At 39.3% G+C, this 27,642-nt stretch overlaps 2 protein-coding genes and 1 long non-coding RNA gene across 14 annotated transcripts in view; all 3 read left to right on the top strand.

Annotated features, from left to right (window-relative positions):
- The first annotated feature begins 1,985 nt into the window (after positions 1-1,985).
- On the top strand, positions 1,986-9,335 carry LOC146509567 (T-box transcription factor TBX3-like). The gene is made up of 7 exons (XM_085174835.1): positions 1,986-2,701; positions 3,002-3,269; positions 3,427-3,573; positions 3,718-3,794; positions 3,872-4,032; positions 4,429-4,973; positions 5,822-9,335. Exons 1-7 carry the CDS (start codon positions 2,376-2,378, stop codon positions 6,134-6,136), a joined length of 1,839 nt encoding a protein of 612 aa, XP_085030961.1. The 5' UTR covers positions 1,986-2,375; the 3' UTR covers positions 6,137-9,335.
- Positions 9,336-10,869: 1,534 nt separating this feature from the next.
- The window catches only part of acaca (acetyl-CoA carboxylase alpha), a 31,988-nt gene continuing 15,215 nt past the window's right edge, over positions 10,870-27,642 (top strand). For 4 of the 12 annotated variants that reach the window (XM_085174834.1, XM_085174831.1, XM_085174833.1 and 1 more), the window contains exons 1-30: positions 11,118-11,560; positions 12,251-12,509; positions 13,809-13,941; positions 14,186-14,324; positions 14,631-14,740; positions 14,844-14,925; positions 15,012-15,110; positions 15,248-15,354; positions 15,433-15,543; positions 15,634-15,843; positions 15,928-16,098; positions 16,640-16,801; positions 17,006-17,169; positions 17,275-17,425; positions 17,636-17,739; positions 18,524-18,751; positions 20,041-20,191; positions 20,279-20,413; positions 21,284-21,430; positions 21,523-21,711; positions 22,056-22,156; positions 22,264-22,352; positions 22,491-22,615; positions 22,718-22,831; positions 23,636-23,749; positions 23,871-23,960; positions 24,073-24,191; positions 26,339-26,362; positions 27,237-27,380; positions 27,480-27,582. In XM_085174834.1, coding sequence (XP_085030960.1) covers positions 11,479-11,560; positions 12,251-12,509; positions 13,809-13,941; positions 14,186-14,324; positions 14,631-14,740; positions 14,844-14,925; positions 15,012-15,110; positions 15,248-15,354; positions 15,433-15,543; positions 15,634-15,843; positions 15,928-16,098; positions 16,640-16,801; positions 17,006-17,169; positions 17,275-17,425; positions 17,636-17,739; positions 18,524-18,751; positions 20,041-20,191; positions 20,279-20,413; positions 21,284-21,430; positions 21,523-21,711; positions 22,056-22,156; positions 22,264-22,352; positions 22,491-22,615; positions 22,718-22,831; positions 23,636-23,749; positions 23,871-23,960; positions 24,073-24,191; positions 26,339-26,362; positions 27,237-27,380; positions 27,480-27,582 — 3,957 coding nt within the window. In that variant the 5' untranslated portion in view covers positions 11,118-11,478. Of the gene's footprint in view, positions 11,074-11,116; positions 11,561-12,250; positions 12,510-13,808; positions 13,942-14,185; positions 14,325-14,630; positions 14,741-14,843; positions 14,926-15,011; positions 15,111-15,247; positions 15,355-15,432; positions 15,544-15,633; positions 15,844-15,927; positions 16,099-16,639; positions 16,802-17,005; positions 17,170-17,274; positions 17,426-17,635; positions 17,740-18,523; positions 18,752-20,040; positions 20,192-20,278; positions 20,414-21,283; positions 21,431-21,522; positions 21,712-22,055; positions 22,157-22,263; positions 22,353-22,490; positions 22,616-22,717; positions 22,832-23,635; positions 23,750-23,870; positions 23,961-24,072; positions 24,192-26,338; positions 26,363-26,776; positions 26,927-27,236; positions 27,381-27,479; positions 27,583-27,642 lie in introns of those variants that run through there. The other 8 variants (XM_085174826.1, XM_085174824.1, XM_085174823.1 and 5 more) reach the window with 5 other exon arrangements.
- Positions 12,982-13,805, top strand: LOC146509566 (uncharacterized). Its single transcript, XR_014876460.1, has 2 exons — positions 12,982-13,025; positions 13,060-13,805. It is a non-coding gene; the product is annotated as an uncharacterized LOC146509566 (long non-coding RNA).

The following is a 27,642-nucleotide window of genomic DNA, read 5'->3' as shown; positions in this document are numbered from 1 at the left end:
TCTTGTGGAGTTTGCATGTTCTCTCTGCTACTTTGCATAGTTTCTCTCTGGGTACTCTGCCTTCCACCCACAGTCCAAAGACATGCAGTTTGTAGAGCTACATTAATTTGTGATTCTAAATTGCCCATAGGTATGAATGTGAGTGTGAATGGTTGTCTTTCTCTTTGTTTTAGACCTACGACAGACTGGCGTCATACCCGTTGTGTATTCTGGATGGATCTCAGAAAATGCTGTATTCAACTAAAAGACACTGTCAACACTTACTTTTTCCTCTTCTCAGAGTGGATTGTAAAATCCTCTGTGGTGGCCTTTGTTTTTTAATTGCTGAGAAATCCAGCACAAACCTGTAACTTACAGAACAGTTTGTTGATTTTATCATTATTGTCTCATTATCATTATTCTTTTCTGTTCTAGTCTCTTTTCTGTACACTTTTCTGCAAATTGAAAGAAAAAACAGGTTTAGGTACAATCCAAGAATCTCTTTCCACACCAATAAGTCATTTAACAGGACGGAAAGGCCTTGCATCTCTCCCTCTTACTCCACTCATCACAGCTGGCCTGAAGTGTCCTGAATCATGGTGGGTCATGGCTCCAGGCCCACTGTGCAGCCTAAAACATTTGAATTTACTTGTTTGTGATTGCATAGAGGTAGCTTCACTGATACATACCATCTCTATGGAAAATGTTCTGCTTTATTTAAGCCACCTTGAGGATTCTATTATTGGGACAGTTGGTCCTTTGGTGAAATTCCAGTTTACGAGATTAATTACTCTAAGTCTGAGGCAACGCCCTCGACCTAATGTATCCCGGACTTCAACCTGCTCTGATCTATTTAGCTAGTCCCTGTCACTTTTACTTCCCCGGGTATACAAATTACCCTCTCCTTCTTTGACCTGCACAAAGCTAATTTCATGCTGCTAAACCACAAGATTAGGAAAGACCTTGCTTACTGGACAGAGTTGGTGTTGTCTGTCTTGAAGAGTGAACCTCTTTAAGATAAACATGCCTCTGTGGTTTTGTACCCCTTTGAAATAATTTTAACTGAAAGCAAATATCTTCTTTCTTCATTAATATGCAGATTGTCATTACCATTGATCAACAACCACTGATCAAAGACCATTGATCACTGGTCAAAAACTACTGATCAGAGACCATTGATCAATGGCCATGAGTAACATTCACAGATAGTTGGGTAATGACTGCAATCACAGCATTGCAAGATGGAGAAAGATGTACCCTTAGGCCCCCTCCTTGATTTAGAGATGGTCTTTCCCTTTTCACATAAATGGCCTCCTCGAATCCCCGCTCAAGGCATTCCTCCCTGTCCAGGATGTGTACATCCTCATCACTGAAATAGTGTCCACTGGCTTGTAGGTGTGACTAGACTGCTGATTCAATAAATTCAATAAAGTAAAACACACCAGACAGTACTTAAACCTGTGTTTTAAAGCTGAGGACTTTATTCTACAACTTTTGAACATCACATTTGGAATCTGTTTCTCTCTTTGAGCGTGCGTGCGTGTGTGTGGAGGGGGGGGTGTTGTTTTCAAATTTCAGTTTGACGCAAGACGCAAAACTGTTTGTTTATATGCCATATGCTAAAAAGCTCTTGCTAAAAGAATGTTTCATTCACGTTCATCTCTGGTGGGGCTCTGGCAAAACTTTCAGTGAATCATGCCTCTCTAAACTCTTTTATGGTTAAGATTTCAAGTTGTTACCATTTACAATCTTGTGTCATCCATCATTTGTGAGTGAATCACTTCCACTTTCGAGCTTTCCTGTCTCGTAACTAGTTTATTCAATAAGGTAAAGTGACTCCAGACATCCTGAACTGCGTAAATGATGTATTCATTGGATTTCTGTTATCAGTAACACGCGCTGATTTGTAATTTTCATTTTTTTTTACATATCATAGAATATTTAAAAAAAAATTACATTATTATTATTGTTATTGTTTTGTTATTGTTATTATCATTATGCGTGTTTGGTAATTGGTAAGCTACGTGTAACGAGGCTCGTTAGTGTACCTTGTGCATGGGAAAGCAGACGTGTGACAGCGCAAACACAGTCTCTTTCCCTCCCTCTGTTCTCATCCTCGGTACCAGTTGTTTTCAACAAGCTTGTGCAGTCACAGCGTGCACAGCTGCTCTCTCCCCGTTTGCGATTTACAAGCGGATTCTTCTCTCTGTCTCAGTATTTCAAGAGTGGGGAATTTTGCATTCCCTCGTAAGACCAATTATGCCACACAATTCATAAACTTTTAAAATCGGAGTTGCTGTTTGGATGTACGCCATGCGCCTGCAACCTGCGCGGGCTGGCTGGGACTTTTCTGATAGGATGCTGTGCTGAGAAATGCAGTTGGCGCCGTTGTTCCCATGGCTTATTATCCTTTCCAAATTCGCGGACCCGGTGCCTTGTCCTTATCAGCCTTCCTTACCAGCGCACAGCCTTCTTTTCCCGCCGCGCCGACTTTTCCGGACGTCGCGTCCTTCTCCAAGCCTCTGTCAGAGCAGGCACCCCCTGACGCAGGGCTGCACGCAGGTCTGGGGTGCCAAAATGAGGCCGTTCAGCAACGTTCCTTGAAGAGACTTGAGCCAGAAGAATGGTTGGACGAGGACCCGAAAGTTACGCTGGAATCAAAGAACTTGTGGAGTGAATTTCACAAAATAGGAACCGAAATGGTTATCACAAAATCAGGAAGGCAAGTGCAATGCGCATTTAAGTAGTCTACTGAGAATTTTGTGTAGTGTCTTTGTCGTTTCAAATATAGCTTTATTGTAAATAGCCTGTAAAAGCGCGCATAAATGCTATGTTCACGCTTTAACGGGGAAAACAGCGAATAATCTAGTTTTGCTGATGGTCGGAAGTTTAAAAAATGTCACAAGGGGGGACCTCCATAGACAAATAGAAGCTCTATGAGAAAAAAGAGACGAAAAAACAAAAATAACACTGTTAATTATTACATATACAACAATTTCTTTTTTTCTTCATTAACTATCAGGAGGATGTTTCCCCCTTTCAAAGTGCAAGTAGAAGGGCTGAATGAAACAGCCAAGTACATCTTGCTGATGGACATTGTCGCTGTTGACGACTGTCGCTACAAGTTTCACAACTCCCGCTGGATGGTGGCTGGAAAAGCTGACCCAGAGATGCCAAAGCGCATGTACATCCACCCGGACAGTCCGTCTAAAGGAGAACAATGGATGAGCAAGCCTGTTGCCTTTCATAAACTCAAACTCACCAATAACATGTCCGATAAACATGGGTTTGTAAGTAACACTCACTGAAAAGTTGCTTTTGTTCCTCATTACGCATGGTTATGCTGGGTGACTGGGTGCACTGCTTTAAAGCTTGTATTATGGTTGTAGTTGTAGTAATTAATTACCCAAATACCAGTAATTCCAACTCTATTTTTCTAATTTGCAGACAATTTTGAATTCCATGCACAAGTACCAACCCAGATTTCATATTGTGAAGGCGAATGACATAATGAAGCTTCCTTATAGCACCTTCCGGACTTATGTTTTCCCAGAGACAGAGTTCATCGCTGTCACTGCTTATCAAAATGAAAAGGTAACATCATCCTTTAGCCCCTCATACACAAATGACAAATATTCACATGGATTATACAGTGTGTACTACTGTTGTGCCTGTTTGTCACTGCACAATGAATTTTGGATTGATTAATCTGCAGACCTTTCCTTCTTTTCCATCAAGATTACACAACTAAAAATTGACAACAATCCCTTTGCCAAAGGATTCAGAGATACAGGAAATGGGAGACGTGAAAAGAGGTATACATTTTGAAAACAGAATACATCTTTAGGCCATATGTGCATGGTCTCATGCAATCTCGATTTGTGATCCCCAGAAATAAACAGTTAAACATTTCTTCACTGAATGGAAACCAAAGCAAAGCAGACCAGGACTTTGCTGATTCTGATGATTCCTATGAGCAGCCCAGTACCAGTGAGCCTTTTTATTCCCCACAACTAACGAGCAGCCCTCTGATGTCCACATCAACTTGTCAAGGTGGGTTCATTTAGAGTTCATTATGTTATTAGGCAGCCACTGTTGACCTGTGTTCATGAAGTGATAATCTAACTTAAGATCTACTGCATAGTCACTACACTGGAGCAGCTTGAATATATTTTTCTTTTGTTTTTAGTACGTGTTTTCCTTTTAATGACATATTCTCAAGCCAATAATTGCTGTTTGTAGTTTGGGGATCTGCTTTTGTTTTTACTTTAAAAAAAATATTTATTTGATGCAAAATTAACAAAGCATTTTAAACTGTGTTTCAAAAGCACATGGGCTAATAATATGATGGCTCATTCAATTTGACTGCAAAGTATTCCATGACACAGTGTCTGACAGTGTTTTCTTCACGGTTCAAAATGTTTGAAGTGTTTGTGTTTTTTCTCACAGATGAGACCAACGTTGTCAGTGATTCAGACGTTGATCCACTAGATGACTGCAACGCTGAAGGCAGCTGCTCCAGGAGAGAGCACACATTGGGTTTAAGTCTGAGAAGTGAAGAGATACTGTGGAACAAGTGTGATCTCAGAAAGAACAAACAGGATGCAACAAAAGCAAGAACATCAAGCAGCGCTTCACGTGATAGACATTCTATAGGTACGGGTTTAGAAGAGCAAATGAGTGAAATCAAAGATGGGGTCGTGCCTATGATGTTACAGTCATGGAGCACATCATCCTTCAGTGCTGGTCAGCAACCCACTTTGGATTTCTCAAGTGCACACAGCCAATTCTCTAGTAGGCGTGGGACACCTTTGTCATTTCAGTCTGGACAGCTATCAATGAAGCCAGAGGTTTTTTCCAATATGGGTATGGAGAATATGTTTCCCACTTCATCTGGTATAAATGGATTAAGAAATGGAAGCCTGTTTTCTGAAAGCATCACCTCTTCAGCTCCCTTCAAACGTCAACTGTCACAGCAAATGCTAGCATCTCAGGTACGCTTCCCCAGGTTTACTATATTAAGTTATTGAATATATTTTCATCCATTCATTTAATTGTAAGTGCTGTATACAGCAGTAACAGTTACTTAACTTCAGTAGCATCTTTAAAGTCTTTGAGCACTAACAAAGGACTTCACACTGGGCAGCTGCAGAATTTTTACAGTTAAAGAAACTCTCAGCGAGTAAAGCTGAAATAAGTTATATGTTTCGTGCCAATATGTTTCATAGCAAGCTCTGTTTGTAATTTGGAGAACATACTTTTAGATCTTACTTTATGTTTCGTCCTACTGTTTGTGCAATCCTACAAGCCTTCATGCTATATTTTTTTTTAAAAAAACCAAAGGTTCTTTGTAAACCAATTTTCCACTAAAAAACAGAAAAACCTTTGATCACTACTTGGTGTATTATGTGTTGAAACAAAATATAAAAACATTAAATGAATATATACAATATGAAAAACAATGAATATCTTGTTTTTCATTAAACAACTACTGAATAAAGTAAAACAATAGTTGGAATGTATTACTTGAGTAGTGGTACTTCATTATAAGCCTTTGTGAATTCTTTATGAATGGCTTAGAGATCTTTATAGTGTGCAGGTCATTTTCAGTGTAAAGTAAAGCATAGGTGTCAATCCTCTTGTTGTTTAATGGGACTGGATTGATTACCCTTACTGACTTCCTTTCCTAATGCCTTGGATTTCCCCCATAATATGAGTTAAAGACAAAACAAATCTGATGTATTCAGTTGCTGGTTAATAATGTTTAATTTTACAGAGCTGTTTATATAAAGGAAGATGACAAGATCTGTACAAATCTTAACAACTCTACTTTTTAATGCAGGGGATTTCACCATCACCCTATGGAGGACTTTTCTCATATCCATACCGCTACATGGCAGCACCAGGTTCAGTCACACCAGCCCTTTCATTCTGCACTGCAACCTCGTCGCACTCCAGAAACCAACGTTACAGCAACTCTCGACCATGGGTGCGATTCAGCCCTTATCAGATTCCCACATCGATCACCTCAAGCCAAAATCTGCTAACATCCAGACTTCCTGGTAGATCATATTTACAATCTGAGCGAGAGTCAACTCTGGTGTTTGACAATAACAGCTATCTAGTCATAAGACCTAATAAACCAAATCCTCCGTAATAGACTATTCTACAAGTGAAGTCACATATGACAGTCATTTAAAATGTTTTGGCAGAAAGTCTATATTATTGCTTCTCTTTAAATTGATCATATTATCATAAACTTAATAAAGACAGACTTGGTGGTCCAATGACAGCCAGTATATTATACTAGCCTTGGATATGCATGTTTAATTTAATAATTAAAATAAATATTGTACTAGATTCTACTAAAAGCTACTCAATGGAATCCCCAGAACATGTGCTATGCAAAAGTCGGTGCCCAGGGTGGAATTCTTTAGAGGATGATATGATGTAATGTGCTTTAAACATAAATAAAAACACATTTTTACTGCTTTATTCTATGTAAATGTGTAAATAGTTTTTCTCTTGCATTTTGTTTCACAAGAAAGTGACTAAATGAAGCCTTTTTTCAGAATGTTTTATATTTGTTTCACACTTTCACATTCTGATATACCAAAAATGTGCAGTGAGCTTGAAAAAACTCAGGACCTTTTGTTTATCTTCTTTTAAACCAGCACTTAAGAAATTTCCAGGAGATGTGATGTTGTGTATGAAATTATGCAAGTATATTTTGTGTTGTGTGTGTGTGTTTTCAAAATTTACATAAAGATGTTGTTCTAATCTGTAATATTTGACTGAATTATTTAACCTTAATTTTGCTTATTTTGTTTGTTTGTTTGTTTTTGGGCAGGGTCATCTTTTGGTGAGTTTTTGTGCATTGCAACCCTACAATTCGTAAAAATAAACCAACAACAAACAACAAAAAAACAAAAAAAAAAACTTTTGGATGTGGTGCTGTCTATCACTGTTCTTAAATGCCAGGATATTTAATATTGATTTAAGAAGGGATTTTTCCCTTATTTCTTTCTCTAATGGTGATCAGTTTTATTTATGTAGTTTATTTTTTTTAAAAAAAGCTTTACATTTTATTTCTGTACTTCTGTTTTCTATTTCAGAAAAGGTCAGCCTATGTGGCTTCTCCTTATGACCCATCCTTCTTTGTACTTATTTCTAGGCAACTGTGGCATTGGTTGCCCTTTAGACCTTATAGAACATTTTTGTCATCTTCTATTTTAAGTCACAGTCAGATGCATTAGAAGAAAAGGGGAGCTCTTGAACTTATGGTCTTAATTCTAAACAAATTCTTGTGGCAACACATCTTTGCACTTTTGCTCCCCTCATCCAACACCCACACCCTTCCAGGAACAAACACTATCAAGGCAAGAGACCGATTTTAAATTGGACCGTTAGCTGCAGTGCCCTCATTTTACTGCCTGCATATTTTACATCTGTCCGCACACAGCATTACAATAGTCATAAAGCATTTGCAAATTTATAATGGATAAAGGATAAAGGTCTATGGCATATGTTAGCTCAATCGTGTGAAAAAAAATTAGCTGGACAGTGACACTATTTGTAAAGTGACAGTGGTTCACATAAAGTTGAACCACTGTCACTTGGTGACAGTAAAGTTGGCGTTTAATGACAGGGACAAATTTGAAGACACTAAATCATACTGGGAGAGTGTAAAAAAGGTCATATCAGTGTAGGACACACCTATTTGCATGTATACAAACAAATGTAGATAGCTGACTGTGTATTCAAACAAGATGATTCACACTGTTTTTACTCTGAGGTTTGCTGGGGCACACTGACAAATGGCAAAATAAATGTTGTCACTAGTTGTCTTGAGACTTAAAAAAGGAATACTTAAGTCTTCTTAATACATTTGTGTGTTAGTGAATGTTTAGTTTCATTTTCTTCTGCAAACCTAAGTTATTAAAGCATAGAAAGAAAATGTCTTTTTAAAAATCCTAAATCTCGTTTGTGATTGCGATAATGTCAATATTTAATCCTGTCACTTGCATGTTTAGTATTACACTAATTAATTCTACCAATACTTAAAAGAATAATTTTGGTTATGTTAAAATAGACCAACAGTGCACTGAAATATCATGTTTCTGGAGGCATGTGCTAACCTACTCTGAACACTGGGAGAGAAGCATCTATTTCACACTTCACAGTGTGCAGAATATTAGCTAAAAGACTGTTGACTTACAAATACTTCAGTTTTTCAACATCACTGTGTCAAGAGAAGGCAATGCGGGCTCTATGATTGGATTTTTAAATCAATCCTTATCATCACTATGAGCTAAGATAAAAATGTTAACACAGATGGCTTAAATAGATGAGATCGCCTAATGCAGTCATTCACTTAACATGGAAACAATTTAAAAGCTTTTGTTAATATAAATTAAGCTTTTGGCATGTATCTTTATGTTAAAGTCAAGAAATAGAAAGACAAACGTTGCTTCTGCTGAAATGCCATAAATTCAGAACCACTTTGAGTGGTGAATGGTGGCTGCACATTAAGGCCTCTGAAGCCACCTAGTGGATCTAAGGTGCAATAATAATATATTTACACCTTTAATGTAAACTGGTAATCGAGGTTATTTCACTAAGGTTAACTGTCAAATCCTGCTCCTCACATACAAGGTCTTAAATAATCAGGCCCCATCTTATCTTAATGACCTTGTAGTACCATATCACCCTATTAGAGCACTTCGCTCTCGCTCTGCAGGCCTACTTGTTGTTCCTAGAGTATTTAAAAGTAGAATGGGAGGGAGAGCCTTCAGTTTTCAGGCCCCTCTTCTGTGGAACCAGCTTCCAGTTTGGATTCAGGAGACAGACACTATCTCTACTTTTAAGATTAGGCTTAAAACCTTCCTTTTTGCTAAAGCATATAGTTAGGGCTGGACCAGGTGACCCTGAATCCTCCCTTAGTTATGCTGCAATAGATGTAGGCTGCCGGGGGATTCCCATGATGCATTGAGTTTTTCCTTTCCAGTCACCTTTCTCACTCACTATGTATTAACAGACCTCTCTGTGTTGAATCGTATCTGTTATTAATCTCTGTCTCTCTTCCACAGCATGTCTTTATCCTGTCTTCCTTCTCTCACCCCAACCGGTCGCAGCAGATGGCCGCCCCTCCCTGAGCCTGGTTCTGCCGGAGGTTTCTTCCTGTTAAAAGGGAGTTTTTCCTTCCCACTGTCGCCAAAGTGCTTGCTCATAGGGGGTCATATGATTGTTGGGCTTTTCTCTGTATCTATGAAGCGCCTTGAGGCGACATTTGTTGTGATTTGGCGCTATATAAATAAAATTGAATTGAATTGAATTGAATTGAAATTGAATTGAACTGTCATAGTTTATCACAGGTATCCTGTTTTATTTTAACAACTGGGTTAAAGTGGTGTAGACTCTAACTAAAAGATGTACATTTAATGAACCAAATCACGTTTTGAATGAGCTGGTATTTAATTCAACACTGGTATATTCTAATTTGATTTCATTCTCTTTCAGTCTTTTAGGGCTTAGTTTTAGGACTCTTAGCCTGACGACCTGCATTTACACTTTCATATCATCAGAAACCTCAGCAAGCTGTTACTGTCTACACATGAATAGACAAAGTTTTATGCGTTTTTACGTGGCTATCCACCTGTCCTACACGAGTACGGTAAAAAAAAAAAAAAAAAATATCAATGTTTAATTCGTCACGTTAAGTATGAACATTACTTTGAATAATTGTCTTTGTAAAACAGTTTCACAGAGAGAATATTTGAATTCAAGTCTCTTTATTTAAATACGATCAATCCTAATTGCTTCTCGTTTGTGATTAGAAGCGGGATTTCGCCGGAACCAGTTTGAAAGCAGACAGGCCAGTTTCTCAGCTTTCAAACGACACAGCTAACGTGAGCCAAACGGGATATGAAATAACTCTTCCGTTGACTACATCGTCTGCAGTCTATACACTCCACTTGCCTGCACTGAAGTGATGAATAAACATATTTAATATACTGCACACTGGACGCATTTTTTTCTTAATTTTTGACATTCCCAGTTTGCATACGTAGTCCTCAAACTACCCGTCGTGAAAGAAGTGTACAACAGACTTGTTAAATGTAGTCTAATCTTAGCGGGCTCACAGCATGCTTCAGCTGCACGCAGTCTACTCAACAACGACGAAGACCTGTAACCGCGAAACTGTGTGTTCATCACAGATTCAGCACACCGAATGTTCAGTTCTGCTACATATATGTAGCTGTGTACATTGACAGCACATGCTCAAGCACCACCTCTTCCGGGTGTCTCCCAGTCCCTCTACTGCCTTAAACACGCCCACATAGATTAACTGCAATTTGATTGGAGCTTTGCGAGCGAAATCAGCATAGATCTAGCTGAACTAGACAGAAAGGATTCAGCGCTAACGTGTCGTTTACTGATATTTGATTACTAAGACCTTATTATATTGACTGGATAGAAGAAAAAACAAAACAAAAGCAAAAAAACATTTTTTCTTTTCTTTTTTTTCTTTCTGTTTTTGGAATGTTCATATATATTTTTAATCATAAGAATTCAGCAGATATATTATCGAGCACCTTGGATGGATGTTACAAAAACACTAGCGTTTCGTTTGATTTCAGCTAGTGTAGCAGCTGTGATTATCTTGACTCCACCGTTTTCTTTCTTTTTTAAAATTTACAGTTAATTACAAGTTGTACATAAATTCTAACATACAATATCTTTTCTGTTTTTTTTTTTTACGTCATTCCCTTATAAGCGGAAGAATAGATAGACAGCCTGAACACCTAATGCTGAAGTCGTTAATATACCGGCTTGGGTGTGATGTCTTTACTATCTAAACTAGTTCTATAGCGGAAGCTGCTGTCAGAGGTCAATGCCCAGGAATAACCTGCCTGCGCGTCATCACATCACCCCACTCTCTGCTGTTTAAGCATCTGATGGTGATGTGTGACCTCATCATGATGTGATGTTTTCATCATCACTCGAAAGAGAGATGTCTGGCAGATACAATTAATTTATCGATCTTTTTAATTCAACTTTTTTTCAGGATTACGTGTCGGTTTATCTCCACCGGTGAGTCGCTAGCATACCTGCAAGTGTTTATCACTTATTACTTCGTGTCTGCACCCAGGTTTTCACCCACACTGCAGTACAGTACACCGGTAGCCAGTACAGTACAGTCCGTGCTACTGTAATAGTGCCGTTACTGTGGAATTATAATTGTATTAGCGCCTGCCGGTAAGCTAGCGTTATTAGCACCTGCGCCTCAGCTTATCTGGGGTTGCTGGGTAAAGAAGCTAGCCTTCACCGGACAGGTAACCTTAACTAGTCGACTCAGCCTTAGTTCTTGTTTTTCCCCCCTATCTTTCTTTTTCTAGAAGGCGGTTCCAGAGCTAAAATTATGTCATTAAATAACGTTCATTGCGGAAAACAGAAATATGGATCTATTAACAAGCTAAACACAGCTATCATTTCGTGATGTTCTCCTGGCTCACTTTTACAGCGTGCCTGTTTGCGGTGCTCGGCTTGTTTTTCTGGTCCCGCAAGCGCCTGCCGAGAGGTAAGGTGTGCCTTACCCGAGAGTCTACTCTTTCCATTTGCTCTGACAGGTGTTTTTTTTTTTTTTTAACAGTTGTGGCAACTGGACAGGTAGGGCGACAGCAACATATCAGTTAAGTAACGTCTTATCGTTTCCGCACGTGGCTGTTAATTAACGTTTTTTCGAGCCTTCATGGTAAATTAACAAGGGGGAGAAGAAAGGGAATGTCAGTATTACTGTAGCAGATGCTAGGGTTTTGAGGAAAAACAGGAGTTTTAATCAAGCAATTGTCTTAATTGTTTTGCTTTTGTCCACTCTTTTAAATAGCAGATGCAAAGTGTACATAGGACAACTGATGATTACAGTGCAACTCTGGCAAATAGCAAATTTGATTATATGGCTGTTTGCCTGTCTATATGATTGCTGGTGACAATATAGCAATCATTGCATTCAGGTGTTATTGTTTAATGTTTTGTCATTAATATTTTATTCTAAGCAACTGTTTTGGCAGATCATAAAGTGGCATTTTTTTTTCCAGAGTGTGCACAAAAATGATGCAATATCAATTGCACTATCAAGAAACTTAAGTTCATGTAACCCACTTTTGCAATAATGACAAACAGCCTTGTGTTCCAGCCAAAGCAATCTGTGTCACACTGTACTCTGTGGCTCCTTTATAAATGTTGCAACCACTGCTCCGCTTCTTGTCAGTGTTTGGAGCCTGCTCCTGTCGCCCGACCATGGCACAACAGGACGGTGCTGCCAAGAAGATTCCGGCTGTTGCGGAATTGCACTCTCGCTTCATTGTGGGATCTGTGTCAGAGGAGAACTCCGAGGATGAAAACCAAGGAAAGGTGGACATGCAGCTGGACGAGAAGGAGACTCGCTCCTTGTCTCCATCTTCCGGGAGTTCGGACAGCACCTATGAAATGGGCTTTGACCACATCGATGGTCCCATGCACAATTTAAGGTTAGCCTCTAAACCTTCTTTGTCTGTCTGGTAATGCAACAGAAATATACATTTTATTCAAACATTTGTAAATGTCCTTCTAATAGCTATATATAGCAAATGAGTGATAGGGATAGGGATCCTGCAACTTTCTGTGCTGTCTTTGTGAAACTAGCCAACATCTGTAGCCTAAAATAACACGCAGCATGCTCTGCTCAGATTATGTAGTTTTCCATGGCTTCATAACCCTTTGAGCAACTTGTGAAAAATGCGGTTTCTCTAGTTGCACTCTACCTAAAGGTTCCTCTGTGCCCTCACTGTGTGAGATTGTCCTGGAGAGCAGTCATCTTGACTGCAGAATGTTTTTTTGGAAAAATGGTCAAATGATTTTTTACAGACAGGAATTCCCAAACAACTTTTGAAAGGAGCTATTCATGATAGTAGTTTTTAGCCTCTCTGACAATCGTGGTTTTTTTTGGGTTTTTTTGGGGGTTTTTTTTTTGGGGGGGGGGTTCCTACTGGGCTCCCTGATCTCCTGTGTTTTGTTATTTAAAGTTTTCGTTTTAAATAGAAGTTAAAAAAAATCTTAAAAAAACAGTGCGCGTGTGTTTTTATGTGTATTTGACCTTTAAGTATAATTACTTGCAAAAACACTTGGGACCTTAATTATTATCATTTCTTGCATGCTGACTTTCTTTCTGCCATAATCAGCAAGTTTACTTTTATTTGTGGCTGGTTTTGATGTGATCAGTTTCAATGAGGGTAAACCGAAAGACACTGGGAGACACTACCATTGTCAGAACTGGAAATACTGGATGAACGGGGGTTATGCCCCCCCACCCCCCACCCACACACACAATCGCTTCCACATCTGGACAGAGTTGTTCCACGTCAAGATCTTTACAGTGATGCAACCATCCAGTGTCATGTCATATAGAAGCCAGCCAGCTAAACGGGCCCAGGCTCTGCCACACCCTGTCACGTTCCTCCACCCATAGTACCCAACTGTCCCAACTCCTCCTCTTTGGGTGGAGCTTTGATTTACAGGGCTCTGCAGTTTCTGTTGGAAGCACTTGCCCCAACATGTAAACATGTTTGAACAAGAAATTCTACTCTTTTTAACAATTTCTTCCATTATTTTGTTTTTAGGTTGTTGGGGTTTTTTTGTGTTTTTTTTTTTTTTTCCTACTGTTGTCATAGATTTTTATTTATGGTTAGACATTCTGACCATTTCACCAACTTATCCAGAAGTTGCATAACCAAAGGGACATTATATTTATATTCTTTGTTTTTTTGGTTTTTTTTTTAAAATTAAAACAGATCAAGCATGTCAGGCCTGCACCTGGTGAAACAAGGACGAGATCGCAGGCGTATTGACCTCCAGAGGGACTTCACTGTTGCTTCTCCTGCTGAATTTGTCACACGCTTTGGTGGTAACAGGGTCATTGAAAAGGTAAGAAATTCTGATTTAAAAAAAAAAAAAAAAAAAACCTCCAAAAACCCCCAACTTGTTATATAGGATCAATAATTTCAATCTCATTTATAAACTCTGCAATAATAACAAAAAACATGAAAAGATTCAAGTTCAAATTGTGATATTATGTCAGTCAAATGATTCACTGTATGTGCATTTCATAACTTTGCTGCTATATCGTGATTAGACTATGTTAACAATAGTAACTGATCTCCTTTTTCAGGTGCTCATTGCAAACAATGGCATTGCAGCAGTGAAATGCATGCGCTCCATCCGCCGCTGGGCCTATGAAATGTTTCGCAATGAAAGGGCAATCCGTTTTGTCGTCATGGTGACCCCAGAAGACCTGAAGGCCAATGCAGGTGAGCTAAAGTTTGGTTTCCCCAAACAGTAGACTCATTGTATGTGGTACCAGCTTCAGCAAATTTTGAGGCTTTTGAGACAAGTATATTGACTTCATGATTTCTACATACATTTCGACATGATTTCCCTAGGGATTAATAAAGTATGTTGATTCTGATTCTGATGATTCTAAAATGTGTGATTTTATTTCACACATTTTAGTTACATTTTAACTATCTTATAGCTAATATGACTGGCCTTTTTTGGTATTATTGACAGGACTGAGAATAATTGTTCATGTTTTGTCATCTTTTTTGTGCTTACAGAGTACATCAAGATGGCAGATCATTATGTGCCTGTACCTGGGGGGACTAATAACAACAACTATGCCAATGTTGAGCTCATCCTAGACATTGCTAAACGCATACCAGTTCAGGTATCACCAGAATATTTTTCAATAATTTCTTCTGTAATTACCTTTCTTTCTTTTTTTGCTTTTTTATTTATCATCTGGTGTTGTATTGTTTTATGTATTATAGGCAGTGTGGGCTGGATGGGGGCATGCCTCAGAAAACCCCAAACTCCCAGAGCTCCTTCAAAAGCATGGCATTGCTTTCATGGGTGAGGAGTGAGGGTCACTTTGTTGACCATCACCTGTTCTTCATTTGCCAGAGTAACGTAAGAGTAAAGTCTTTCTCTTTTCTTAGGTCCACCAAGTCAGGCTATGTGGGCGCTTGGAGATAAGATTGCTTCCTCCATCGTGGCTCAGACAGCTGGAATTCCAACACTGCCCTGGAGTGGAACAGGTAGGTCATAGATTCTGGTGTCTGAATATTGTAGCTGGTCAACATTCCTAACATTTCAGATGAAATAAAATATTAACAATGCACAGTGACACTGACAAGTTTCTATGCTGAGTACATTTTGGGATCTTCTTTTTCAGGTCTGACAGTGGACTGGCCAGAGAATAACCAAAAGAAGAAGGTCGTCAACGTTCCTCACGACTTGTATGAGCTCGGCTGCGTCCAGGATGTGGAGCATGGCATGAAAGTAAGCAATTCACGTAATAGTGTATAATGGAAAATGAGTGTTGCATGCACTCTTTCTAACATCTCTTTTTATCACAAGGCTGCAGAGAAAATTGGCTACCCTATAATGGTGAAGGCCTCTGAAGGTGGTGGAGGAAAAGGGATCCGTAAAGTCAACTCTGCTGATGACTTCCCTAACCTGTTCAGACAGGTAAGTGAACATGTACAGCTTTTCCTGCTTTTTGGTACGGTGGTATTTTATGTATTCTACGATTTCAAGAATATATTTGATCTTTTCTAGGTCCAGGCAGAAGTCCCAGGATCGCCCATTTTTGTCATGCAGCTAGCCAAGCATGCCCGTCACTTGGAGGTTCAGATTTTGGGTGATCAGTATGGCAATGCCATTTCCCTGTTTGGCAGAGACTGTTCTGTGCAGCGACGACACCAGAAAATTATAGAAGAGGCTCCTGCTACCATCGCCACTTCTGATGTGTTTGAGGATATGGAAAAGGTATTCCCCCTCTAGCATGATAAATGGAAATCGGTACCAACAAATTTCAAGCTCGAATTAACCTGAATTGTTCTCGCCTCTCAGTGTGCAGTGAAGCTGGCTAAGATGGTGGGTTATGTAAGTGCTGGTACAGTTGAGTACCTCTACAGCCAGGATGGCAGCTTCTATTTCCTGGAGCTCAACCCTCGTCTACAGGTGGAACACCCGTGCACTGAGATGGTGGCTGATGTCAACTTGCCTGCTGCCCAGCTGCAGGTTGGTCTCACTTATTCAGTAGCTCACAGTTACATCATACACATTGTCCACTACAGGACAGTCACAGACTCTAAAAATAAGCATGCTTCACCACGGTCGATGCTATGATGGGGCCTCTGGTTGCTATGGCAACCAACGGCAAATGCGCAATGTGCAGAAACTCTGAAGCAGATCACGGAGTAGCAGCGATGGGTCACGTGGTCTGCTCTGCAGTGTTTAGGATTGTGTGTAAATAGGTCAGTGGCAATGAAGCTGAAGGACTGCCCTTTGCATTGTAGGCAAGCTGATTGGGTGCTACTTGGGAGTGACACTATCTGATTCAGTGCTCATTATCTTGGTTGGTTGAAAGATGGATTGATAAGCTTCAAATAGGCATGACGAAGAAATCTTTATTAAAAAATGGGGGGGAAAGTAATCATGGTCTAATATATGCTATTTAGTCAGACTGTTATCAGTTCTCCATGCTAGTTTATGATCACCATGTGTTACGTTAATAATACTCTTTTTTTTTTTTTTTCCCTTTTTTTTCTTTCTTTGTTAGATTGCTATGGGTATTCCTCTTCATCGGATCAAAGACATTAGAATGCTTTATGGCGTTCAGCCCTGGGGGGATTCTCCCATTGATTTTGAGGCTCTGTCAACAGCCCCTTCCCCACGGGGCCATGTCATTGCTGCTCGTATCACCAGTGAGAACCCAGATGAGGTAAGATTCACTCATTCCTGCTGTGCAAAAGTTTTCCAGCCAAAGGTTACCCAACGATTCATATCTGCTGACAGTATTGTGTGACTGATATTACTTTTCAGTCTTTTTTTTTTTCTTTTCAATGAGGTACTATTAACAAGTACTATTATCACTACTGTTTAAATGTCCACTTTGCATCACTGTGTTTATGCTGTGTGATTGCAGGGTTTCAAGCCAAGCTCTGGAACAGTGCAAGAGCTGAATTTCCGCAGCAATAAGAATGTGTGGGGCTACTTCAGCGTTGCAGCGGCTGGAGGGCTGCATGAGTTTGCCGACTCCCAGTTTGGGCACTGCTTCTCATGGGGAGAGAATCGTGAAGAAGCCATCTCGTGAGTATACTCACTCTTATTATTTTTACTGCATTTTATTATATATACTTACCAATATGGATTATTTCTGTACAATGTCTAAACAGAGGTTATGGCTTCTTTTAGAAACATGGTGGTTGCGCTTAAGGAGCTGTCTATCAGGGGTGACTTCAGGACAACAGTGGAATACCTCATTAAGCTGCTGGAGACAGAAAGCTTCCAGCACAATAGTATCGACACAGGCTGGCTGGACAGACTTATCTCAGAGAAGATGCAGGTATGTGGAGATTATGCAGCTGTTGCCAATGGATGTTCTTAACTGTAATGACAGGTTATTTAATGTTTGACCTATATGTTAGTGTCTGCACTGAAACCACAATAAAACCAAATGTTGGGATGATAGTCTCTTTGGTTTATCCTCCTGATATCCACAGCATGTAATGCATGACTGTTTTTGTGTAAGTTGTAAAGTGTAATTTACATGCAGGCGGAGCGTCCTGATACCATGCTGGGAATTGTGAGCGGTGCACTGCATGTGGCAGATGTTAATCTCAGGAACAGTGTTTCCAACTTTTTGCACTCTCTGGAAAGGTAAAAATCGAATGCAAATAATATATGGTCAAATGCAGTACTGCACAAATTCTCTAGCCTCAATCCTTTATATATTGCTAGGAATGTGGGAAATGTGTGCAGTGGTCTTTTTTTTTTTTTAAACATACATAGGAATGCAGTATATAAGGCAAAAATTATTCTAATGAGCTTGAAAGTGAATATTTGGTATCACTACCTTTAGTCTTCAACACAGCCTGCCCACACTGAGGCAAGCTTTCTTTTCATTTCTTGAAGTCTTCAGGAATAGTTCTCCAGACTTGTTCCATTCTCTGTTGAGATGATAGTCAATGACTAAAGGTGTACCCCTGTGTGCATTTTCTATCCAGGTATGGTTTTATTGCTTTGACAGTGTCTTTGGGATCATCGCAATGCTGAGACACTTTCTGATGAGGCTTTAGAGAACTGTAGAGGATCATTTGATGTTAAATATATATAATTGTTTTAAGCCCACCATTTGTCCAGTTTCTTCATTTTTTTAAGGGCACACTGCATACTGTTGGTATTTTCCATAGATTTGGCTAAAGAAATGGGAACAGATGATTTGTTTTTGAGATGGGCTGCTAACAACAGAGATACGATTTGAACTTGTTTCTTTGCTAAACTGTTTCTTATGTGTAGAAGCAGTACTGGTAAATTAGTTTTGGCCATTATTTAATATGTAAACAAACGAATGAGTTGTAATCTGTTGTAAGCCGCAGTAGAAACAATCATTAAAAAAAACAGCATTTTGAATAGATAACATGAGACTGTACTCTCTGACCAGGGGGCAGGTGCTACCACCACACACGCTGCTCAACACTGTGGATGTGGAGCTGATCTATGAAGGTACTAAGTACGTTCTGACAGTGACTCGTCAGTCTCCCAACTCCTATGTGGTCATCATGAACAATTCTTCTGCTGAGGTGGATGTCCATCGGCTTAGTGATGGAGGTCTTTTGCTTTCCTATGATGGAAGCAGCTACACTACGTACATGAAAGAAGAGGTGGACAGGTAAACAAAACCATTAACTGTATGAAAGAATTGTTACTATTGTAACCGTAAGTTTACCACAGGACAACAATTAAAAAAAAACCAACAACAAAAAAACCCCCTGCAAATATTCTTATTGTTATTCTAATCTTAAATGAATAAAAATTCTTTATTCATTTAAGACAGGGGTCTCAAATTCAAATGAGCCGCAGGCCACTTCTGGCACCATCATCTCATTGGAGGGCCACTTTAGTGTCCAAGTAGTACAAAAAAACAAACACGAAAACACCCACTAATATTTCCTAAAATGTTGTGTTTTGTTTGTTTTATTTAATTCCAAATATTGTGTAACAAGACAAAATTGCAAACATGAACGCAATTTTTTTTTCTCACTCTCAACTATTTGAAGCCTTTCAGTTTCAGTTTCATTTGTCACATGCAAGTTAGCACAGGGTCAACATTGCAATGAAATGTATTTGACGAGCAGAAGACTCAGCAGTATAGTACAGTAGTTTCATTGAACTACCAAATAAACAGCTCTTTCTGGCCAGACACGTGGAAGCACTTTTGCTACAATTTTGTTTGAATTTAACAAAATAAAAATGCAGGCATAAGGGTACACATTAGTTTTCGACTGCAAGTGAAAATTGCTTTCTTTCCAAATAAATCTCTCACTGAACTAACACAGCCAATCCCTCAACATGTTTGCACTCTCTTGTTACCTCGGCCAGGTCTGCGGCTCCGAACCGTGGTAAGGAGACCTCTGGCTAATACTTTGGGTTCCGTGTCGGGCTCGTAGCCGGGAACTAGCTTTACTGTCTGGGTCAACTTTGCTAGCGAGAGACAGAAAGAGGCATTGAAAGGCTGCTCCAGCAGAACATTATTGTTTCGGAGGAAAACACGAACACATTGTAAAGTCGAGTCTTAATAGCTTACTGGGCTCGTCAGGCACTCTTTTTGGCTGTAGTGGTTATTTTTATATTTACATGCTTCATCTCCCGTTTCTGCTCGGTAGCACCTCGTACTTTTCGACTTTCCTTTTTCTCCCTCCCTCACGCTCATACAGTCTTAAAGGGCCATCCCTGTAACACTCTGCCGTCGTATTAAATCATTTTTCGTATAATAATTTTTAAAAAATATTTCTTCACATCAATATGCGGGCCGCAAGCAGAGGTGACGTGTGCCGCAAGTGGCCCGTGGGCCGCGAGTTTGAGACCGCTGATTTAAGGTCTTCAGATAAAACATGACACTGAAGTCTTCTAATTTCTGGTTTGTTAACACTGTTTTTGTTTTGTTTTTTTTGTTGGCAGGTATCGCATCACAATTGGGAACAAGACGTGTGTTTTTGAGAAGGAGAATGATCCCTCGCTGCTGCGGTCTCCTTCAGCAGGAAAACTCATTCAGTACACTATTGAGGATGGCGGGCATGTGTTTGCTGGCCAGTGCTATGCTGAAATAGAGGTACATTAGTTTAATGGTTAGTTGTGTGCAGTCCACTATAAAGATGGAATCTGTAAATATACATTATGGTTATTTGCAAATAAACAGGTGATGAAGATGGTCATGACCCTCACTGCAGCAGAGTCTGGTTGTATTCACTATGTGAAGAGGGCTGGAGCAGCATTGGAGCCTGGCTGTGTCATTGCCAAGTTGCAACTGGATGACCCAAGCAGAGTGCAGCAGGTACATTATGTCTCATCATTCCACTTTATTGTTGTCACAGATACAGTATTTGCTGTGCAGCAAGTAGGATTTTGTATAATGCAGAATGACGGTTAATGTAATATTTTTGTTTACATCAGGTTAAATTAGAGCATCGGTTTTAACTTTGATGTCATTTGGCCATGAAAAGTATCTTAGCAGGTATCTTGGTAACACTGAGTATTAGTTTGAATATGCATGTGTTTGCGTTTAATGATTAATCGCTTTATGGAGTTGAATGTTCAGCTATATGAGGGGAACCAATGTGCAAGAAGAGACGGACCGACAATTAAATCTAACGGATGTTAAACTCCAGCACAAGCGTCTCAAACTAAGACGAATAGATACGTCACTGACACATATGCTTGCTTTCTACAAGCCGTACCTGAACAACCCCCAGACATGAGAGAGCGTGCGCGTGCGCACACACACACACACACACACACACACACACACACACACACACACACACACAAATATCCAGCCTATAAGCATTTCTTTGCTCTACCATTGTATTATAATTACATATCATTATCTGCCATAGCAAACCAATGAGGAACCAAAATGAGGTTGAGCTCACCATCATCATGAGTCTATATTGCATCCATATGGTGAAGCAAAGAGCAAAACAGCAGTAGAGTTCCCAAGAAATTGTAAAATTACCAAAATCGAATAAATTAAAAAAATATAAAACTTAACACAACAAGTAAGCAGAGAATAAACTAAGCAGTGGATTAAGAATTGCTTATTTCACACCATAACCTCTACCTCCTACTAGAACACACCATTGACACTCTGATGTATTTTAAAAATCCACTGACATTAGTAATCGGTATTTGTATTGTCTCACAGGCTGAGCTCTACACAGGGACCCTGCCTTCTATCCAGGCAGTAGCTTTGAGAGGAGAGAAGCTGCACAGAGTTTTCCATAACACACTGGGTCATCTTGTTCACATGATGAATGGCTATTGTCTACCTGAGCCTTTCTTCAGTGCTAAGGTAAGAATTCATGTACACCAGTGTGCACACCAGCATTACTTTGCTTAGTCTTGAACAGTTTCTGACAAACACACTTCTTGTGTCTCTCCTAGTTGAAAGAATGGGTGGAAAGGTTAATGAAAACCATGCGCGATCCTTCTTTACCACTGTTGGAGCTTCAAGACATCATGACGAGTGTTTCAGGTCGCATCCCCCCTGCTGTGGAGAAGGCCATCAAGAAGGAGATGGCTCAGTATGCCAGCAACATAACTTCTGTGCTTTGCCAGTTCCCCAGCCAGCAGGTGCATCACAAACACTTGAACATGAACCACATATTTCTTACTACACATACCTCCTTCTTATACAGTTACAGCCCACTTTCATGTGACCATTTTTTAAAAATGTATTTTGAAAACAATGAACCCAGTGGCTTCCTGCAGAATGAAAGTACCATATCTAGGTGCGGGTGTGTGTGAGTGACAAATAGATTTGTGGTCCAGAATTTCATGTAGCTTTTAAATTTCTTTACATAGCCTGTAACACACACTTGTTAAGGAACGCGTTGTCAGTGCCAAAGGGATTAAATGCTTATCAGTCTCCACTGCTGGTGGGATTAAATGCTTATTGTTTCTTCCTTTGTTTCCAGATTGCAAACATACTGGACAGCCATGCAGCTACTCTTAACAAGAAATCAGAGAGAGAAGTCTTCTTTATGAACACACAAAGCATTGTTCAGCTGGTGCAGAAGTGAGCAACATCAAGTTTTAATCCTAGGGTTTAAAGTAAATGTGTGCTTTATCTGCACAACAGCATACATTTTTCTTGTAAGACCAGAATGTTTTTGTGTCTAACAGGTACCGCAGCGGCATCAGAGGTCACATGAAGGCTGTCGTGATGGACTTGCTTAGACAATATCTAAAAGTAGAGATCCAGTTTCAGAATGGTGAGAAACAGTGACTTGACACTTTCTTGCTTGGATAGCAGAAAAATTGCATTAGCATATTCTCACCACTTGATGGTGCTCTTAAACCTCAAGTTTCCTGTCCAGTTTTTACCAACGCTCTTATCTATCTGTTAACAGGACACTACGATAAGTGTGTCTTTGCACTGCGTGAGGAAAACAAGGGTGACATGGCCAATGTGCTCAATTATATCTTTTCCCATGCTCAAGTCACCAAGAAGAACCTACTTGTTACTATGCTGATTGTAAGTATCCATTCTTACTGATTTAGAAATCTCTATGAAAAAGTGATTTTCAGCAGTCGTGCCTTTATCATATTCTTCTTCTTCCTCTTCTTCTCCATGTAGGACCAGCTCTGTGGCCGTGATCCAACACTAACTGATGAATTGATGGCCATTTTGACTGAACTCACCCAGCTCAGCAAGACAACCAATGCAAAGGTGGCGCTGCGTGCTCGGCAGGTCAGAATTGAACTCCTAATCTTGTTTGACATACTACAATGAAATAACAAAATTTAAAAAAACAAAACAAAACTGTACAGCAATGAAGAATTACTATTCCAAAACTAAAAGAAGTTAGTTGAAAAAAAAAAAAAAGATCTAAAAGCCTGTTTGTTTAGCTGAAAAGCTTGTGGTACTACTTTTGAAGGCTGTGGATTGGCTCAGGTAATGCCTAATTGGTAGGACTGTGGATTTTTTAACCTCTGGCGTAGCACATGCACTTTTAAGATAATTTGCAGCAACATGGACCTTAAACTCTGTGATTGTTCTGTTGAGCAGTAATGTGCCCTGTAAACACAGTATGAAACAAAATGTCATAGTTTGTAGTTGTATCTAGCTTGCTCATTTTAGTAATGCAATAGCTAATATTCGTCCATACATCTCTGACAGTCTGTGTAGAGAGAAGTCTTTTCTCTTTGCTGTTTTATTAAAAGTAACTGTTTGTCAAAGTGCAACATCAAAGCTCAGAATCACCTGTGATCGCTGAGCGATACAGAAACACCAACACAACTATAAATGTAACTCACTACCAGACGTTGTTTATTTAGTATTTTCCCACCAGATGTCACTATATGCTCTCCACTGTGTGAGAGAGAAAATTTCTTTAAAAATAAATATAAAGTAAAACATGTGACACATTAGCAAAACAAAGTGTGTAGCTGAAACAGTGTAAAGGTTGACACTGTCAGAAAATGTAAAGGAAAGCATAATTAAGTATTGCTTGTTGTGCTATACCTGAAGAGCACATTTATCTTATTCTTCCAGGTGTTGATAGCTTCCCACCTTCCCTCTTATGAGCTACGACACAACCAGGTGGAGTCAATCTTTCTCTCTGCCATCGATATGTATGGGCACCAGTTCTGCATTGAGAACCTTCAGGTGAGCATTAAAGGGCAAGATCAGTAGTTGTGGCTGTACATGTATTTTTGAAAACAACAGACAAAATGTCCAAGGTGTATGATTATACTTTTTTTTTTCTTTGTTATTTTTCTTTCTCTAGAAACTGATCCTTTCAGAGACATCCATCTTTGACGTTCTCCCCAACTTCTTCTATCACAGTAATCAGGTAGTCAGGATGGCCGCCCTGGAGGTGAGAGGAATAAGAGTCTTGTTTATTAATCAGTTTCTCTGAATTTAAGTTGAACAAACTTTACAAGCACTTCACATATCTGACCAGCATTGCCTGTCTTCAATAATGTCAGGTGTATGTTCGGAGAGCATACATCGCCTACGAGCTCAACAGTGTTCAGCATCGACAACTGAAGGACAACACATGTATAGTAGAGTTTCAGTTCATGCTTCCCACTTCACATCCCAACAGGTATTGCTCATGAAAATAGCTGAAACGCGTACATGTGCATTACTATTCTGCTGTCCTGACCCCCTCCTTTCCCCAGGACGCTGTGCCATCAGTAATTCTACTCATACTCTCATGTTGAATTTTCCATTAAAAGTTAGCTTTTATCAAAATTGCTTGCAAGGTGACAACACAACAATAATAATATTAGTCTGCGTGTTAGCAGCGGGACCTGCAATGATGTGCTGCAGTTGCTGCATATGCCTGTGTTTCTAAATAGAGGAACCTGATTTTTTTCCTGTCTTACAGTTTTCTACAACATTTTATTATCTCTTTTTTTGAAATCCTAAGTGAAGGTGTAGCATGGCTGCACAAAATTTTCATGACCTATTATACTGTAACTGTTAAAAGATAAAGAATACGTATTATTAAGTACAGTGGATATAAATAGCATACTCACCCTAGTTAAAATGCCAAGCATCTGAGAAATAAAAATTAAAACCACAATAAATAATTCTCAACTTTTGGTACCTTTAATGTGACCTATAACCTGTACAATTCAATTGAAGAAACAAATCAGCATAATAAGCTGGTTGCATAAATGTGCACAACCTTTAATTCAGCTGTCTGCAAGAAACTTGAAGGGTTTCTTGTGACTGGTGGTAGAAATGTTTTGAGTTCTGTCCACTCCACTAACACAGCCAAAAAGTTCAACCTTCAGACCATATCACATTTTCCCACAAGCTTTTAGGAGACTTGTGTATGGATGTTGTCTTTGTCAGAATAGGCTTCAGTCTTGCAACACTAGCCCATAGTATAAACATAGACTGAGTAAATGTCAGGAAAATCCTATTAGGACAGCTGAACTTTATGCGAGGTTAACGAGAGTCTCTAATTGATGACAACTGTGTACTCAAGAAAACTGTATGCCACGATTAAATTAAAAGTTGCTTCAGTAATGTACTAGTTTTAGAGGTGTGCATTTTTATGCAGCCAGCTTATTGTACATTTTTTATGTTTACATTTTTATTCCCCATAACAGATTGGTTTGTTTTTCTCTTGAGTCGTACAAGTTATAGGTCACAATAAAGGTGGGAAGAATTTTTATAATGATTTATTGTTGTCTCATTATTTTTTTCCCCAGCAGGGATGTGTGCACTTTTTATATCCACGGTCCCTGCTTTTTTTTTTTTTTTTTTTCTTCCTACCTCTGTGTCACTGTTCGCCATTGTTTTTCCTGTAAATGTTGTCATGTGCAAAAAAAGAAGGTATTTTTCACCGCTGAAAATACTTTTCTTGGTTTGTTAAAACAGGACTGAGCAGTTAAGCAATTGAGAATCAAGAGTTTCAGGTCACGTGCTCTTGCTTAAGTTCTGAGGGAAAAAGAAAACATCTGGCACAAAAAAAGTCAGAAGTTATTGTACGTGCTCAGTATTTGAAAAGGTTTTTAACAGACACAGTACTGTGGCATTTCTGTTGCACTCACTCAGTTTCAGCAGCTGGGTTCAGTTCGTCCATGTGTGATTGCATGTTTTGTGTATTTTTTGTTGGTTTCAGTGCATTTGCTTGTGGTTACTAAGTAGTGCTTATTTTTTAAAATCCTTGCACTCATCCATCCGCATGCTTGTGTTTTACTTTGTATAAATTAACCTTCATTTTTGCATCATTATTTGTGACATACAGAACGGCATGAGAGTGTGACGTGATCCGCTCTTTGTTCAGAGTTAGTCTCTGAACAGGGTTGGTTTGTTTGTTTTTTTTGGATCACGTGGTGCATGTGTAGAGGAAGCAGTTAAGTAGCAAAATGTGTGTTTATTGTGAGAAAGAGTTATTTACCATAATTTTACCATTCATTACATCCGTTTCTATATGCAGTGGATGCATACAAGATTCTGAAACTACACCCATGAAATTTTCCAGTCTCCCCCCCCTCCAAACAAACACACACACACATACAGAGCACCAAGGATACAAATGTAATTGGCTGCATTTACATCAGATGTGTTTCTCGTTAATCTTTTTATGTGTGAAGTCACAGAATAATTTGATTGTTCCTGGTGCAAAAATATGTTAAGGGACACATAATCACATGCACACATTGCTACACCTTAAATGTCTTCCTTCTGATGCCTGTCACTAACCACTTGATAATCAATGTTATTTGATTGCAGAGGGAACATCCCCACTCTAAACAGGTAAAACATTCTTTTAATTGCATCAACTACCGGTGACTAGCTAGCTGGATGAATAAAGCTGTAATTCAAGTTGAGATTAATTATCTAGTTGTTGGTTATAAAGCTGTTTTATGTGTTTAGATTTAGTAACTTTGGTCTAGTCTGGTTGATAATTGCAGAGTAATTTAATTTTACTGACATCTGCATGGCCTATGGCATTCAACCTTTCTGCCAAAAAATGTCTTTACTGATGGGTGCCTGTTTCTGTTGAAATGACTGCTCTGTATCTAACTGCTGTGTGTATGTGCTTCAGTATTGTGCAAGTTTAAGATAACTTATGTATGTCATATAGTTTAAGATGATCACATAACATTTTGGTAGAAATCATATACTAATACGCATCTCCAAAACTGAAACCTCTGACTGTCCTGCCAGGAAAATGTTTCCTTCAGTCCTGGAAAATCTTAAAGTCATGGACACTAAATTAGAGGAAGCTAAACCCCAGGACCCTAAAGCACCAGAAAATGAATCACAGGATGATAATGCTGAGAAGAAAAATGCATCAGATTTGGATACTGTGGACAGGTTTGACACATAAGACCTCTCGAGTGCTTATACAAGCTGTAACTTTGGGGTTGCCTGCTTACAATCAAAGGACTAACACACATCAAAATGAAACTTGGATACTTGAGGGGTCATTCTGGTGGTTTTACGTTTTCTTGTTCTCTGCAAAGCGATGTTATCGTAACAGGATATATCTAAATGTCCTTGCCTACGGTATAGCTCTTTTCCTATGTTCACTCCTTGGTGGCGTTTTGTTACTACTTGTTTATTTTGTTTGTTTTGTTTTTTTAACATTCGAGCCTTTTTTAATATTTCTCTGTCTACACCTTAGGATGTCATTCTCATCCAACCTGAATCACTACGGCATGGTGCACATGGCCAGTGTGAGCGACGTTCTGCTTGACACGTCTTTTACACCACCCTGCCAGCGCATGGGAGCCATGGTGGCTTTCCGCAGCTTCCAGGAGTTCACCAAGTCAGTCCTTGTGTAAAAGAATTCTAAACTTGAGTGGTTTTTATTGGGAGGTAAAAGTATCACTAATTGTTTTTATTTATATTTTTAAATATTTTATAGGAACATAACGGATATGTTGAGCTGCTTCTCTGACTCTCCTCCACAAAGTCCAACCTTCCCAGAAGGAGGCAATCCCGTGCTGTACGGTGAAGAGGACAACAAGGTGAAGAGGGCAGACTTGTACTAGTCACTAGCCTGTCACTGACCCCTATAACTAAGGATT

The sequence above is a fragment of the Neolamprologus multifasciatus genome, chromosome 10 (assembly GCF_963576455.1).
Source record: "Neolamprologus multifasciatus chromosome 10, fNeoMul1.2, whole genome shotgun sequence".
Taxonomy (NCBI): domain Eukaryota; kingdom Metazoa; phylum Chordata; class Actinopteri; order Cichliformes; family Cichlidae; genus Neolamprologus; species Neolamprologus multifasciatus.
The sequence above is the reverse complement of the archived record's forward strand: the minus strand, read 5'-3'. Positions and strand labels throughout refer to the sequence as shown.

What these genes read in the sequence shown, in the direction of transcription:
- LOC146509567 (XM_085174835.1), top strand. Translation starts at nt 2,376, where the DNA reads ATGGCTTATTATCCTTTCCAAATTCGCGGACCCGGTGCCTTGTCCTTA. An exon ending in GTTATCACAAAATCAGGAAG is followed by an intron (nt 2,702 to 3,001) that starts GCAAGTGCAATG and finishes ATTAACTATCAG; the next exon opens with GAGGATGTTTCCCCCTTTCA. An exon ending in CTGCTTATCAAAATGAAAAG is followed by an intron (nt 3,574 to 3,717) that starts GTAACATCATCC and finishes TTTTCCATCAAG; the next exon opens with ATTACACAACTAAAAATTGA.